Source organism: Macrobrachium nipponense, chromosome 31 (assembly GCF_015104395.2).
Source record: "Macrobrachium nipponense isolate FS-2020 chromosome 31, ASM1510439v2, whole genome shotgun sequence".
NCBI classification, from domain to species: Eukaryota; Metazoa; Arthropoda; class Malacostraca; order Decapoda; family Palaemonidae; genus Macrobrachium; species Macrobrachium nipponense.
The window spans coordinates 9,189,866-9,207,365 of record NC_061093.1 but is presented as its reverse complement, the minus strand read 5'-3'; the positions used below and the strand labels follow the sequence as shown (position 1 = coordinate 9,207,365).

Here is a 17,500-nt window from a genome sequence, read left to right as displayed (position 1 = left end):
TTAAAAATGAGGAAAATACCTTGCTCAAGCAGAGTCCCGCCGTTCCGTGTCAGGACGGTGGAAAAAAGTCAAAGAAGAGGCAAGACAAAGTGACGTGTCTTTATGTTATATACAAAGGTACTGAGGTAGTATGGTTGTTAATTGAAGGTACCAGTTTCTTAATTGCCAAACTTTCAAGAACGAGGAGGTGGTGTTCATATGGTGACGTCATAATGACCTTAAAGTTGTTATAATCTATCTCTGCCCTACAGATTCTGGCGTGATTCCTAATATTTGATTGTTCAGGGGTGGATAATTTGCTGCCCGTTCGGTAACTTACACCTCTATGAGCATCACATCTCACTTTGAGCAACCGGCGCGTACTTCCTACGTAGGTCTGCTGATTACATCGGCAGCAATTAAATAAATACACTACACCGGATTGCATCAAGGAGGGCAATTTCTCTTTGTGTTTTAGGAAGCTACCAATATTTCTAGGATTTATGCAAGTGAATCTGGTATCAACTGCTGGATAATGGCGGTTTAAAATTTTCTTAAGGGGGGGCAAAAACTTCCTATCATGTATATAAGGTATTTTAATATAGTATCTAAATTTCTGTGCTAAATGGACTGGACTAGGTGGATGAAAAAAGATACTGATGGAATTTTTGACGTATTTAAAAAATAACCCCGATGGGTAACAATTGCTGTTGAAAAATCCCTCGAGAAATATTATTTCGTCATGGAATAATTTCCAACTTGATGTTAGGTTTATAGCCCTGTCGAGGAGTGTTGATAAAGAATTTAAATTAAAATTATAAAAACAAAAACTGTTGAAATTCAAGCCAAGACCGGTAAAGGTAGGTTTCCTGTAGATTCCTATGTTAAAACAGTTATCTTTACGAACTACCATTGTATCTAAAAATACTAATTGTCCATTTTCTTCTAATTCACAGGTAAATTTAATATTTTGATGTTTGGAGTTAGCATATTGTAAAAATGAGTCGCTATGATGCCTATCTTTAAACAAAACAAAAGTGTCATCTACATACCTTCGGTAAAAAAGTGGTTTAAAAGACGGAGGGCAATTGTCCAGCAGTTCCCTTTCAAATTTGAGCATAAAAATATTGGCGAATGTACAACTTAGGGGATTCCCCATACCTACACCCTCTATTTGCAAATAAACCTGTCTTTTACTTAGAAATATTTTACTTAGAAATATTTTAATTTTTTATGATTTTGCATTTCCTTTTCTTGAATATGTTATGTATTGATGTAATACTCATTCTTTGAGATTTTTTAATTCGTAATTTTACTTAGAAATACTTTAATTTATAATAATTTTACGTTAAAATTCCTAATTGTTTGGTAATGATGTAATATTTATTTCTTGCCTTTAGCCTGAAGATGGGACTTTGTCTCGAAACGTCGCTAGCAATAAAGAATCATGTAATGTGCCATGTCCTTCCGTATCCCCGTACCTATAATATATATATTATATAATATAGATATTATTATATATATATTATTATTATAATATATATAGTACCTGATATATATCTATATAAAAATATATATACATACAAAACTGAAGATGTATTGTTCAGCTACATGAAGGAAATAGTACGCATTTCCTTTATAACAACGCAATTCATAAAAAGAGTATTAAAATGAATGACGTGAACATATGAAAAGGATAAATGAACAAATGAACAACTAGGACCCCAACGACAAAAAATAATTACTTTGCTCGAATCGCGGGACAGTGCAGCGCGTAGGTGAGAACGGCGCTCCTGGCTCCCTTCAGGTAACATTCCCTCAGTTCCTCTACCAAGTCGCTGACCACGAGGCGGAATCTGTGAGAGGAAGGAAATGTGTGGTTGCAGCAAGTTTCATATGGTAGTAGACTATAATTCTGTTGGTTAGTCGGAGCAGAATAGTAAGCCTAGCTCTCATATAAACTCGAAGATCAACTGTGGAGGGACCGGACAACGGTGGCAATAGCCGCAAAATCTGTCGCTCTCATGTTGATCTAAGCCGCAAATATTTACTTCATTACTCAACTGAGGTGATGCCAAACCACGACAGGGGAAAATGTATTAAATTAACAATCTTATCCTTTGAAGACTTCTTAAGGACTGGAATGTTTACGTACTTTGGAAACACCCACTCCAACACAAAGTGCGTTTAAAGCGAAAACAAACATATATATATATATATATATATATATATATATATATATATATATATATATATATATATATATATACCAATTTGCATGCATATAAATGTATATGTGCGCGAGCTTGTGTTCGCCCGCATAGGAGTGAAGTAGTATAAATGCATTCATTCGAGACTCGTATGAGTCACATTATACTTACCTGTCAAAAAGTGTATGACACTGAGGAAAGAGACAAGTGATTTGTGGTTCACTGGCATTAATCTTAGAGACCTAAAATGAGGCCTATATTCTGTGAGAGTAGCTACTATGAACATGTGAAGAGTTATTTGGTCGAGTTCTCTAGTCTAGTGGATCCCGAGGCATAAACTGAAAGAAAGAATCGCACAGACAGCGAGCATCTTTCTCCTCAATGTTTTTATTACTTTAAATATTCATCAAATGTAATGTATCTCAGTACATGAAATTATATTTGACAACGTTTAAACAATGTAATGGGTGGAAGCATTTTAGGGCAACTGAATACTTTCTAAAAAAAAAATAATTAGCTCGTCCCTAATGACGAATGCATATAACTATTTATTTTGATTACAGGTTTCATATTCTTCTTCGTATATTTTCACCAGGAATGGCTCGGCATAATCCGGGAACAGAGCCAGAGAATGATAGTAATACTGGCAATTTACAAAACTCTTTTACAGGGACAAGACAATGAATAAAACTGATCTAATTTGAGCACGGAATCGATCCTGTTGAACAATGGATCAGCAGCCTCTCAGGATGACACAACAGATCTTCAGTAACTACTACTATTGAGATCCAGCAACCAAAACGAAAGTAATACTTCCATTTTGATCAAGTTCTCTTTCTCTGTCAATAATTAGCCATAATCCTCTTTTGGCATCTTCAGTGAAACCAAACTTGATTACATAGCCACTAAAATATGACTTGGTGGTCAAGTGCTCTCAAATAAGGCATCCCTTTTTGAAATAATGTCACTGGCAACCTTCTTAACAACATACTGGTTATAATTTAAAGTAAAATGGCCAATTAGAATGTGGCCAATTAACCTCTTTCAAGTCGCCATGAAGTTTAATATGGCACTCATAAGAACTTCGAATAAAGACGCCTACAATGAATCCAGATGTATTCTATTTCATTCTCGGGCGTCAATCCTCGTTTCCCTGACTGAAAAAACTTAATATTTGATGAATGAATATCACTTTTATGGTCCTTATGACTTACAAGATTATTCTGACTTTTTTTTACGACAGAAAAGTAATATGGTTCTATAAGTTATCTCCTTTCTACTTTGTATCTGATTTTACTAGAAGAGCACAAAGTGAGCTTCGAATCTGAAACTTCAACCATAATAAAAAAAATTAATTCCCATTGGCATGATAGCAGTTCCTTTTCTAGGATAGGAGAATCTGCTTTGTCTGAAGGCTAGATAGATCTTGCGAGAAAGACGACGACAGCTTGTAAAAATTTATAGGAAAAACCAGAGGGTTAATACAAAGAGAGCTAAGTAAAGTCTCTGAATGGGAAAAGTTTTTCGTGTAACGAAGATGATTAGTAGAGGAAATTTAGTTTAATGAGATGCCGCAAACAGCTGCGCATGTCACAAGAAGTATAAAGTGTTTAAGTGCCCAAAAACAGCCATCTCCATTATTGACCGCAAAGGCTTTAATTCAAAGAAAACTCAAAGGGAAAAAAAAGACATACGTACGATGGTCGTAAGTTTTGTGGAAACTTACTTTCCCTCAACCAATGGACGAACCGAAAGCCTGGTGAGCTGTGGTGAAAGTAGATAGTACAGGAACAAAACAGTTTACTTTTGTCGTGTCAAGATTCGAAGAGAAACAAGGCAACAGATTACACTCGAGAATTTCACAGAACTGCACTCTAGTCTTTCCCCACCTAATACAGTGAGACAGACTATAGAGCTTGCGGATCCTTATCGATGTTTTTTACTAAATCTTAAAAGACTAATTTGAACGCTTTCGAGTACTTCGGAAATATTTATGAAGGCTCGATACATATTGTATTATCAGGATTTAGTGTCAATTTTATTACCAGAGCAAAGTCAGAGGCGTGAATGAAGCAGGGTATGCAACGACTTCCTTCTCATGGCAAAATATGTTAGGTAATGAACAGGAGTCGAGTGTTTTCCTCATAAAAATCACAAGGACGTGAAATTACATCTGATATCCATGAACGATGCGCTACATTTTCACCCTTAGGCACATTTAAAAAGAAAACAGACTTTGCGATCTTTCCACCATCAAAGGTACCTACTGTGACGTTCCCATTCAAACGACGATTTCACCCACTGAGAGTATAGATGGCATGAGGTCGAAGGTGTTCAGCAACCAAAGTGGTTCGAAGGCCTGCTTGACTCAGATTTCTGTAAAATATATATGCTCTTCAAAATACCCCATGGGTGTGTGTTGGATACGATTGAATTTGCTTACCCTCATGAATTTGCTGAAGTGCTTGCAGATAAAAGCAAATACATATTAAATAAACTGATCCTTAACCACTGCCCTTTATTGGTTTGGCTCGCAAAGTTCAGAAGACCCTTCCAAATCGTTTTATCACTGAACCTACAGGTTTACCTTAATTAACGAAAACTCCTGCATAATGGGGGTCAAGGCTCACCTGATATTTCTCAGTACACTCTTGTCTACGTCCAGGGTCACGACCTTCAGAAGATTTGGTGGTGGTGTTGTCACTTGGTGATCTGCAATTCCTTCATTCAAGTACTGGAAGTACCTGGAATATTGACAGATATTAGTCCTATTACACACACACATACAATATATATATATATATATATATATATATATATATATATATATATATATATATGTAGTGTGTGTGTGTGTGTATGTATATATATATATATATATATATATATATATATATATATATATATATATATATATATATGCTTAAAAATCACAGTAGATGCACGTGACTTCATTATATGAGCAAATACCACAGGAAAATGATAGGCTTAAATCCATACCGAGCGCTTTCGCCTTTATTGAGGCATTGTCGGAGCACAAATGAAATACAGTTGAACGTTATGACCTCTTAGAGTTACGTCAAATTCACGAACCATTCTGATCAATTGTTTTCTTCTGGTCAACCTTTTAATGTAACGTAAAATTTATTACACACATGCTCGCAACAAATAAAAGTTTGTTGCATGATAGCTTATGGACTCCACTCGCCTTCTATTTCCTTGTGAATATTAAGCCTGATTATTTCAAGTGCATCTCTGTAAATCATGCCCATTCTTTTCTAACAAACTTATGTTCTTCAGAACAAACAAAACTGTTCTTTTCGAACAAGCCTACATTTGTCAGAATAAACAAACCCGTTCTTTTTGAACAAGCATAAGTTCTTTGGCGCAAACAGCCCCATTCTTTTTGATCAAGCCTACATTCTTCAGGACAAACAAGCCTATTCTTTTCTAAAAAATCTACACTTTTTGGAACAAACACCCATTCTTTTCGAACAACCCTACGTTCTTCGGAACAACAAATCCGTTCTTTCGAACAAATCACGTTCTTTCAAACAACCTACGTTCTCCAGGAAAACCAAAACCTGTTCTCTATGATCAAACCCCTGCAGTTCTAACAAAAAGGACCTTAAGATTCATACGCTCGATCACCCTGGAACAAGCCTATGCGCTATCTAATACAGGACCTTAAAATTGTCCCGCTCGACTCCCCAGAGTGCCACAATCCATCCTATGGAACAAACCACAAATTCCTGTGGTGCCACCTACTGACCCACTCCATTGCATAGTCACTTACTGCCACAGCAGTGCCAGATCACCCCTAGCACTGTACCCTTAGGCATCGTGTACCACAGGGAGTAGGAGTACCCTTCACCTTGCCTGGAGGTTAAGCTCACAAACCAGCCAAAGCAACAAAATGTCGGCCTATACGACTAGTACAAAACCTTCACTGCCCTTGGGAAAAGTTTGAACTCAATGGAGATGCACTCGCCATCTGTGTTAATGACGCCGAGTAACAGCTGCTAAACAGGAATAGGCTAAGGAAAAGAAAAATGGAAAAGAGAAGTAAAAGAGAAGGAAGAAGAAGGTGAAAGAAAAGAGAAAGATAAGAGAGAGGAAGATAGACAGACAGGAAAGGAAAGGAAAGAGAGGATAGGGAGAAACAAAGAGCCCATGAGCTACAGCTCACCCAAAAGAACGCTGCGAACGCCTCTCCGACCTCTCCCCAGTCCACTCTCAATGGTGTAAGCTATCTAATTTAAAAGTGGATGGATTATTAGTCAGAAGCCTGGCTCAACCACGTACAAAAGGTCTTCTCCACACATACATCCACTCCTGCAGAGGTTTCCCTGATCCTTGGCAAACACACGGGCGGAAAGGGAGCAGTTACTTTCCGCTCCCACACCTGGACAACCAGGGAAAACTCGAGGAGGTTCGAAAGCCCGTAACTAAGGCATATGAAATTACCCCCGAGCGCTGGAGACAGCGTTGGCAAGGCCACTCCAAGGAAGCAGGTCAAACATGGGCCAACTGGGCATACCAAAAGACCCACGGTCACGGTAGAAGCCCAAAACATCTCTAACTTCGGCACCCTGTTCAAGCACATACAACTCGAAGATTACTTCTACTAAGGCCCGGTCACTCCTGCCACTCACCTCCGCGACAAAGACCTACGGGCGTTCACCAAGTGCTGCCACTTGGCGGACAAATGGGATGTATACCATTCTTACATCAGCACCCTGGAATGGAAAATAAATCCATCTTCCCATACCTCTGGGCACAGTTGGATCAAAATAGACACCCTCAAGGAAACCTGTGCATGGCAATTGTATGAAGGCCATGTTAAATTAATACTCCCAACAGTTCAGTTGAGGATAATCAGGCCTCACAGAACTAAGATTTGTGCCCTTGCAGTAGCAACCTACATTCCTGGAGGCTATGACCTCCTCCTGGGACAGGATTTCCAGTCCCCACCGAATTTAACACGCTCCAGGGGTCATAATTCCTCAAAGACTCCATCAGGCATAAATAGTCCTCACAGACCTGCTTACACCCACTGTCAGTGGCACTTGAGCACCCTGAGCAGTGCCAGGCTCCGTTCATTCTGAACAACGAGACCCTGAAAAATCTAATTCCTGTGCCAGGCCCTCCCCTATTGCCAGTGCAAGAGCACAGTTCTTCTCTCAGTGCCACTATTGTGCCCTGAGCAGTGCCACACTCCATTCGTCCCGAACATTGAGCCAATTCCCAATCCTATTCCTGTGCTAGTCCTTGCCCTAATGCTAGTGGCCAAGCACCCCAAAGATCTTCCCTCCCGAGATCCCAAACTTACTTCAAATTCTCTGCCAGTGCACTTGAGTACCCTGAGTAGTGCGACACTCCATCTGTCCCGTACATTGAGCCCATTCCGAATTCAGTCCTTGTGTCTGGTCCTGCATTAGTGCCAGTACCAGCACGCACCCCAGATCTCACTTCAAGACATCCCAGTCTGCAACCCCTCTCTTCTCAAGGGTTGGCTCCACTACCAGTGTCGGTAAAAGAGCCATATTCCCCTGACCACAGCATTAGTTCATCATACAGCTCAGCCTTGCAACCTATGCCTGAGTTGGTCACCATAACTTGTGAGCCTCTCACGCCCACAAATACCTCTTCCTCTCTTTCCTAGTCCTCAGGTAACAAGTCCCTGAGTGAGAATTCCTCCATGTCTGAACTGGCCACAGAACTCAAGGAACTGTGACAGTTAGTATTGGCGATGGTAGGCACTGCTCTGCTCCAATTGCAACAGCAGCCAAAACAGGGGGCACTCCACCTTTTTCAGACTCGGTTCCACCAATTCCTCATGGATTATTAAACCATCAACCTAAAAGAGGGCCAAGGAAGGACGGTCAAATGCAGAGTGCCTCAGGGTAGCCTGAGGGCACTGATGATCTTTCCTCACACTAGTGCCAATACTTGACCTAACAAAGAGTTCTGGTAACTCTAGCCTTAGTAAGATTCCAAGTCTCTTCCCTTACTTATACTTCTTATAACCTCGTAATATAATCTGTTATCTCAATATTTTCGTGGCAACCTTGCCCAGTTACGGACTCCTTCTATGCCTTACAACGGCTCCCCTTTTATTTTGTCTCACACTCTGCCAGTGCAGAGTGCCAATCGACTGGTTCCTTTGGCTCTATAAGTCTATGACTTCCCATCCATTCAGTTAGGAGCATGGAGAATCTAAGTTTTTAATTAGTGCCACACCTGGCACAGTGCCATTATCATTCTTACGTACCATGACATCACCTAAGACCACGAGTATTACCTTTACCTTGCCCCATCAAGGCACCTAACAGCATGCATTTATGTAACCAAGTAAAATCTTATATCCATAGGTGTTGGAGATAGAATTTATTTGGGGGGGCAACCCCACATTTGCCCGAATTTCAGAAACCCACCAAGTTTTTTCAAATTGCCATATATCTGTGTAATAACACCAAACAGCTGTTAAATTATGTACAGTAGGTACGAATTTAAAAACATTTAGCAAAATCATGTAGATGCTACTATTCTTCATTCAGTGTTCATGCATACATCTTGTGTGTGTTTAAAAGTACCCAAACTCTCTCAGATATAATAAAATGAAGGGATATCTTTTAAAATCTTACGCAACTTATAAAGGAGCATAGTATCAACAGATAATTTTTACATTATTTTTTCATGATATATGACATGAATAATAGATCATCAACGACATGTAGAAAAAGATTATAGAAATACAAATGAAAATCTGTATTACACTGGTAAAGGCTATAGCATATTTGGGGATATATTAGAAAAACATTTTCACTCTTCCCTTTCATTTGTCAATGTCTACCCTGTTGGCATGACCTCTTTTCACTGCAGAGAAGTCCTAATGCTGTGAGCATCTTGGAAGGTTTTGAGTCTTCTCAAGCACAGAATGACCTCTCTGCTAAACAAGATGTTGCAGGTATAATTGCCAGGGTTTTTGCCACCTCACTGAAGTGTGGCAAAGTTTCACACAGAGAATTTGACTGGAGATAGTTTACCACTGTATTTCCATTTTTCAACTACACGTCGATAAATAGCCCCTGGATGTGGTGGTCCAAACACTAGCAGAGATATGTTTACAGTTGGAGTTTCCCGGCTCCTCCATTACCATGAGGATAAAAAAACAGTCTTGTACTCATACTTAAAATTAATAAGAGATTTTTTGTAATCGAATAAGGGTATTCTTTTAGTAATCGAATGAGGATATTCTAAGAAAATGATAAATTGATAATCATAATTAATGTGCAATTATTTATTACCTGGTTAACCTACAAATACAAGTTTATCATCATCTTTATTCTTATTCTTGTTGTTTTTTTAAATTATAGAATTTTTTTCTCCTCCTAATGCCTGAATATCCCAACCCATTTGCCCAAATTTTAGCAGATTCCCAAATCCAGGGGGACCAGTTGCCCCCCCTGCCCCATGCCTCCTACGCCTATGCTTATATCATGTACATACACGACCAACTCATAGGTCTAGATCTCATATTAATTCCATGAATATTAAATCATAATATAATCTGTAGTTCATGCGATGAACCTTCATTGTAACTTATTTATGTACTACCTCATTTTGAACATTTACTTAAATCAGAGCCACTAGGCTCTAGCAACCTTGCCAAGTCTGGCACTGTACCTCATCGTGCATGAATATTTAAATATTGATATTACTCTGGTAATAACCCTGTAACCCTAATCATACGTTGTTACATTAAGTCATAAGATATCCATTCATGAAATACTAACTTAATATTTTGCTAACTACGCTGCTTAAGCTTAATAACAAACATTTCTCAAGTCATTTAATCCCAGGAGAGCAACTCAGATTCTATGATAATGTAATCACTAACACTTAAGTGAAATACTTGCATTTATATTTGCCACAGAAATACTAATTTTAAGCTTATTTAGATCCACAAAGAGGGAACTAACAGAGCACACACTGTTAAAGTAACATCAAGTTTTCTTGTTTGTAGACATTCTAACCCAATTTAAGGAACGATATGTCAACCTGTAGGGGGAGTTGCAACGAAGAACACCTCTTTATAAGCCAACTCTCCTCTTAAAGAATATCAGTTTCAAAAGACATCAACGTAATGCTATTTCATATTGCAATTGACATTAACAGTCAGTTGTAGGGATTTTGCCAATCCTACAAATTTCTGTTATTCTTTTTCTTTGGAAGTCTTTTCATTTCCCTTCCTAGACCATTGTGACTGTATTAAAGCTCTTTCCAGGTCACTTAATGAAGCCCCTGAGTCAACGCCACAGGAGGCACTCATTCTGGACATCTGGCGCACCCTAAAAAGAAAAGAAAGCTGGATGACCACGTGACCTGGGATCTCCGATGTGCCTGGGACTTCAGCACGCTGGCAGGAAACAGAACCACAAGGTCAATGCAAAACAATAGAAAACACTTTGCTAGTGTGTTTTACGGCGTCACTCTCGAGCAGAGTGCCTGCTGGACAGGCACTCTGCTCGAGTCCCACTAGACGTCCCTGTGATGCTGTCACTCTGGAGGTGGTCCTTGTCACTATCCACCTTGAACCCTGAGCCCTGATGAATGACTCTGTGAACCCAGGAGCACCCTTTTCATCTTGCATCGTATCCCTAACAGGTGGGGGACTATATGTGGTACTGCTTCCACTGATGTGCCCAAATACGAGAAACTGGCTCTGATCAATGTAAGTCTAATTCATGGACTAAAGTAGTGATTGAAAGTTGTCTGTCCGGCCTCATTATTTTGCATTATATTCAATTTTTCCACCTGTTTCACCTGTTTCCCATATCCATTTCCCTGTTACCTTGTCTTCTTCAGAGATTCTTGTGAATTTTGATTGAGGATGTAATATTTTTGCCTTATAAATAAATTAAATACAAATGTTACCATAATTTAGTGTTCATATAGTAATTCAGTGATTTTGTGTATTTTCAGTGTAAAGACTTTGTGGTGTTCTGTTGTTGTTTTATAATTCAGTCATGTAATACTTAACTCGGCATTCCCTCGTATGTAACAACATTCCCTGCTTTGCTGATCTGTCTTGAGTGTGCCTGTTGTGAAAATCATAAGTAGGTCAATGGTGCCAACCATCTTACTTACTGCAAGTGCCATATCAAGTTTCCCGGAAACCCCACTGTGATCCGACCTTGCTTAACATTGCTCTACCCTGTATTACTTAAGGATTCTATTTCCCATTTATGAATTGTGATTAGCCTATTTAGGCACAGAGTGTATTGCTTGCAGTAGTGTAGCATTCTGTTGTGGACTAATCATTACCGTACCATAAAGTCATATAGTGCCACGGGGCTCTATTGATAGCTCCTGTTAAAATTCATTCTTCTGATACCTTTAGTGAATTATATGTTAAGTGGACACAGTAAGTTTACCTTGAATCCATATTTGTTACATTGGTTTCATCTGGAGTTAACTAAAGTTCCATCTTTTCTGATCACATGTGTGGCCGCCCCTAGTCAGTTGCCTTATCCTAAGATATAACGTAGAGCCATCCCTACAATTCTCATATCACATCTAGCCCCGGCCATGCCCTGTGACAATATAGATATATATGTGTGTATATGCATATTCAACAACCTGGTGATTGAAATGCTAGATTGAAATATTAATCTACCACTCATCAATCTATGCAATATGGGTATCTGGTTATAACTGACCTTGAAAGATCTCTCTCCGATGGCTGTGGACGGCGAGCTCGTTCCTCATGGCTGTATACGAAGTTGTTCCTCCAAGCCACACAGCTCAGATGATTCACGGAACCTCACTTCCTTTTTGGCTTCCGTAGAACCTAACAGTTTGGATCAAAGGAAATTGCATTTAATGACACTGTTTATTATTATTATTTATTTGATTTTTTTTTTTTTTTTTTTTTTGCTCTATCACAGTCCTCCAATTCGACTGGGTGGTATTTATAGTTGTGGGGTTCCGGGAGGTTGCATTCCATGCCTCCTATTAGGAGTTCCATCCACTTTCCTTACTATGTGTGCCGTTTCTAGGATCACACTCTTCTGCATAAGTCCTGGAGCTACTTCATTGTCTAGTTTTTCTAGATTCCTTTTCAGGGATCTTGGGATCGTGACAAGTGCTCCTATGATTATGGGTACGATTTCCACTGGCATATCCCATATCCTTCTTATTTCTGTTTTCAGATCTTGATACTTATCCATTTTTTCCCTCTCTTTCTCTTCAACTCTGGTTTCCAGTGGTATTGCGACATCAATGAGTGATACTTTCTTCTGACTTTGTCAATCAACGTCACGTCTGGTCTGTTTGCACGTATCACCCTATCCGTTCTGATACCATAGTCCCAGAGATCTTTGCCTGATCGTTTTCTATCACTCCCTCAGGTTGGTGCTCGTACCACTTATTACTGCAAGGTAGCTGATGTTTCTTGCACAGGCTCCAGTGGAGGGCTTTTGCCACTGAATCATGCCTCTTTTTGTACTGGTTCTGTGCAAGTGCCGGGCATTCACTTGCTATGTGGTTTATGGTTTCATTTTTCGTATTGCACTTCCTACATATGGGAGAGATGTTATTTTCCGTCTATCCTTCTTTGAACATATCTGGTTCTTAGGGCCTGTTCTTGTGCTGCTGTTATCATTCCTTCAGTTTCCTTCTTTAGCTCTCCCCTCTGTAGCCATTGCCATGTGTCATCGCTGGCTAGTTCTTTAGTCTGTCTCATCTATTGTCCGTGCATTGGTTTGTTGTGCCAGTCCCTCTGTTCTGGTCTGTCATTCTGTCTCTGTATATTTTCTTTTTCTGGGTCTTCGTCTACTTTTATTAGTCCTTCTTCCCATGTACTCTTTAGCCACTCGTCTTCACTGGTTTTCAGATATTGCCCCAGTGTTCTGTTCTCGATATTGACGCAGTCCTCTACACTTAGTAGTCCTCTCCCTCCTTCCTTTCGTGTTATGTATAGTCTGTCCGTATTTGCTCTTGGGTGTAGTGCTTTGTGTATTGTCATATGTTTCCTGGTTTTCTGATCTATACTGCGGATTTCTGCCTTCGTCCATTCCACTATTTCCTGCTGCTGTATCTGATTACTGGCACTGCCCATGTGTTTATGGCTTTTATCATATTTCCGGCATTGAGTTTTGACTTGAGTATCGCCTTGAGTCTCTGCATATATTCTTTCCTGATCGTGTCCTCATCTCTTGGTGTTTTATATCCCCTCCTTCCATTATTCCAGGTATTTGTATCCTGTCTCATCTATGTGTTTGATGTTGCTCCCATATGGTAGCTTTTATCCCTTCAGTTCTCGTTTACTTTGCCTTTTTTGTATGTTGACTAAGGCGCAATTTTCTATTCCAAACTCATCCTGATGTCCCCAGATACAATCCTTACAGTCTGGATTAGGGTATCTATTTCCTTGTATGCTCTTACCATACAGCTTGATGTCGTCCATGAACATCAGATGGTTGATTCATTTAATTATTATTATTATTTTTTTTTTTTTGCTCTATCACAGTCCTCCAATTCGACTGGGTGGTATTTATATGTGGGTTCCGGGGTTGCATCTTGGCACTCCTTAGGAGTCATCACTTTTCTTACTATGTGTGCCGTTTCTAGGATCACACTCTTCTGTATGAGTCCTGGAGCTACTTCAGCGTCTAGTTTTTCTAGATTCCTTTTCAGGGATCTTGGGATCGTGCCTAGTGCTCCTATGATTATGGTACGATTTCCACTGGCATATCCCATATCCTTCTTATTTCTATTTTCAGATCTTGATACTTATCCATTTTTTCCCTCTCTTTCTCTTCAACTCTGGTGTCCCATGGTATTGCGACATCATGAGTGATACTTTTTCTTCTTGACTTTGTCAATCAACGTCACGTCTGGTCTGTTTGCACGTATCACCCTATCCGTTCTGATACCATAGTCCCAGAGGATCTTGCCTGATCGTTTTCTATCACTCCCTCAGGTTGGTGCTCGTACCACTTATTACTGCAAGGTAGCTGATGTTTCTTGCACAGGCTCCAGTGGAGGGCTTTTGCCACTGAATCATGCCTCTTTTTGTACTGGTTCTGTGCAAGTGCCGGGCATTCACTTGCTATGTGGTTTACGGTTTCATTTTTCGTATTGCACTTCCTACATATGGGAGAGATGTTATTTCCGTCTATCTTCCTTTTTGAACCAATCTGGTTCTTAGGTCCGTCTATCCTTCTTTGAACATATCTGGTTCTTAGGGCCTGATCTTGTGCCGCTGTTATCATTCCTTCAGTTTCCTTCTTTAGCTCTCCCCTCTGTAGCCATTGCCATGTGTCATCGCTGGCTAGTTCTTTAGTCTGTCTCATGTATTGTCCGTGCATTGGTTTGTTGTGCCAGTCCTCTGTTCCGTCTGTCATTCTCCTGTCTCTGTATATTTCTGGGTCTTCGTCTACTTTTATTAGTCCTTCTTCCCATGCACTCTTTAGCCACTCGTCTTCACTGGTTTTCAGATATTGCCCCAGTGTTCTGTTCTCGATGTTGACGCAGTCCTCTATACTTAGGTAGTCCTTTCCCTCCTTCCTTTCGTGTTATGTATAGTCTTTGTCCGTATTTGCTCTTGGGTGTAGTGCTTTGTGTATTGTCATATGTTTCCTGGTTTCTGATCTATGCTGCGGAGTTCTCCCTTCGTCCATTCCACTATTCCTGCGCTGTATCTGATTACTGGCACTGCCCATGTGTTTATGGCTTTTATCATATTTCCGGCATTGAGTTTTGACTTGAGTATCGCCTTGAGTCTCTGCATATATTCTTTCCTGATCGTGTCCTTCATCTCTTGGTGTTTTATATCCCCTCCTTCCATTATTCCCAGGTATTTGTATCCTGTCTCATCTATGTGTTTGATGTTGCTCCCATCTAGTAGCTTTATCCCTTCAGTTCTCGTTACTTTGCCTTTTTTGTATGTTGACTAAGGCGCATTTTTCTATTCCAAACTCCATCCTGATGTCCCCAGATACAATCCTTACAGTCTGGATTAGGGTATCTATTTCCTTGATGCTCTTACCATACAGCTTGATGTCGTCCATGAACATCAGATGGTTGATTCTGTTGCCTCTTTTCTTGAGTTGGTACCCGGCATCCATCTTCTGTAGTACTTTTGTCATGGGAATCATGGCTACTACGAAGAGTAGTGGGGACAGTGAGTCGCCCTGGAAGATCCCTCTCCTGATATTAACCTCTGCTAGTCTTATTCCAGAGCTTGTAAGTATTGTATTCCAGTTGCGCATTGTATTTTTGAGGAAGCTGATGGTGTTTTCCTCTGCCCCATATATTTTCAGCCATTCTATTAGCCATGTGTGTGGTATCATGTCGAAGGCTTTCTTATAGTCTATCCATGCCATGCTTAGGTTGGTTTTCCTTCTCCTACTGTTCTTCATTACCATTTTGTCTGCAGCCTTTCTGTTGGTGGGGGATGGTGTTTGTCTCCTTTCACTGATGATACCTGTTAGTAACTTCCACATTATTGGTAGGCAGGTGATAGGCCTGTAGTTACTGGCTATATTTCCCTTACTCTTGTCTTTTTGTACTAAGGATGTTCTTCCTGTGGTCATCCATTTGGGTGCTTGGTGATTTGAGATACAATGCTGGAGTTGTTCTGCTATTCGTGGGTGTAGGGCCTTGAAGTTTTTGAGCCAGTATCCATGGACTTCATCGGGACCTGGGGCTTTCCAGTTTGGCATTTTCTTTAGTTGGTGTCTGACGTGTCTGTCGTGATCTCTGTGAATCTTTGTTTATTCTCCCTGTTTCTTCTTCCTTGACTTCTGGGGCCATGTTGCATGTTTGTTGTGATACCGGATTGCTCCATATGTTTTCCCAGAGTCTCTTAGTTGGCTGTATAGTCTTTTCTGGCTGTATAGTCTTTTCTGGTTGGTTCCGAATAGTTTGTTCTGTTGGTATCCCTTATTCCTGTTCATGTACCGTTGGATCTTATGTGCTTTGGCCTTAAGCCTCTGTTTTATATCTTCTATTGTGTTGTTTAGTCCCCTCTCTTGTACTTTGTATTTCTCGTTGAGTTCCTCCCTTGTTTTCTTGCTTCTTAGCCTTTTTTTCTGCCATCTCTTTCAGTTTACTCAAGTCAGATCTCATCACCATGATTTGCTTTTCCAGGCGCCTTTTCCAAGGAGGTTGCTGTTTTGGTTTCTGTTTGGTTGGTTGTGCTGGTGGTGTTGGTGTTCGAATCCCCACCCACAGTTCTGCTACTAATCTTGCTCCTGCATATGTCAAGTTATTTGTTTCTGTGATACTGGTGGTGTGTATTATGCCCATTATTTCATTGACCTCACTTGTTTTCTCCCTTAATTTCTTGGTGTTGTAGGCTTTCATGGAGGGATCTTTGTTCTCTCTGTATCTGGCTCCATCCATTGTCTAATCTTTTCTACCCATTCCGTCCTCTCTGTTACTTCGTCGGTGTTTCTTCGTGTGTCGTTGTTTGATACCTCATCCTCCCTGTCGTCTTCTGTGGCATCGTCTCTCAGTTCGCCTTCGTGTAATTCGTTGTCGTGTGACATTTCCCTTTCCAGTTCTTCTCTTTCTGTTGGGGAGAGCAAGTTCTTTTTCTTTATGTTCCTTACTTGGTCTGCCAGCCTCTGCTCTGTTTGGGGGGTGTTATTCCTCTCATTCCAGATGTTGACCAATCTTCTTCTATATCCTCTCTCCGTCGGGTTGCTTCTGATGTAGCATCTCCATATTTCCTTATTTTCTTCTCTTGTCCATTTCTTCCTTTTTGCCTCTGTAGCTCCAATCTCAGGCTGTTGATTACTGTCGTTGTGGTGATCAGTTGCTGGATGACGACCTCCAAGTACCTGACCGTCTTCCCCTTCAATTGGGTTGAATACCTGGTTGCCGGACGAAGCTCCTCTGTTGCCAGAGGTTCCATTTACGTCGTTGTCGTTTATTCCTTCATTTCTTTCCATCATTGCTGAGTTTTGCTATTTAACCCATAGCTGGACCCTACCCCATCAGGGATAGGTATCATTTACAGCTGAGTAGACTGAGGAAATTATGGTAAAGATCCTTTCCCAAGGAATCAACGCCGAGGAGAGCGGTCACCCATCCAATGACTGACCAGCTCCAATGTTGCTTAACTTGACTTAAGTCTATTGACGACCTAACCCACTCCTCCACGGCGCCACACTATTATTATTATTATTATTATTATTATTATTATTATTATTATTATTATTATTATTATTATTATTATTATTATTATTATTATTATTATTTTAACAGAGTTTAGCAAGGCTTATCAATCCTTCGTG

General features: G+C 40.1%; 1 protein-coding gene across 1 annotated transcript in view; it reads right to left on the bottom strand.

The window, feature by feature from the left end:
• LOC135206597 (dynein axonemal heavy chain 3-like) overlaps positions 1-17,500 on the bottom strand; it is a 270,995-nt gene that overhangs the window by 249,265 nt on the left and 4,230 nt on the right. The window contains 4 exon segments of the mRNA XM_064237937.1: positions 1,725-1,835; positions 4,820-4,933; positions 11,915-11,964; positions 11,966-12,045. Coding sequence (XP_064094007.1) covers positions 1,725-1,835; positions 4,820-4,933; positions 11,915-11,964; positions 11,966-12,045 — 355 coding nt within the window.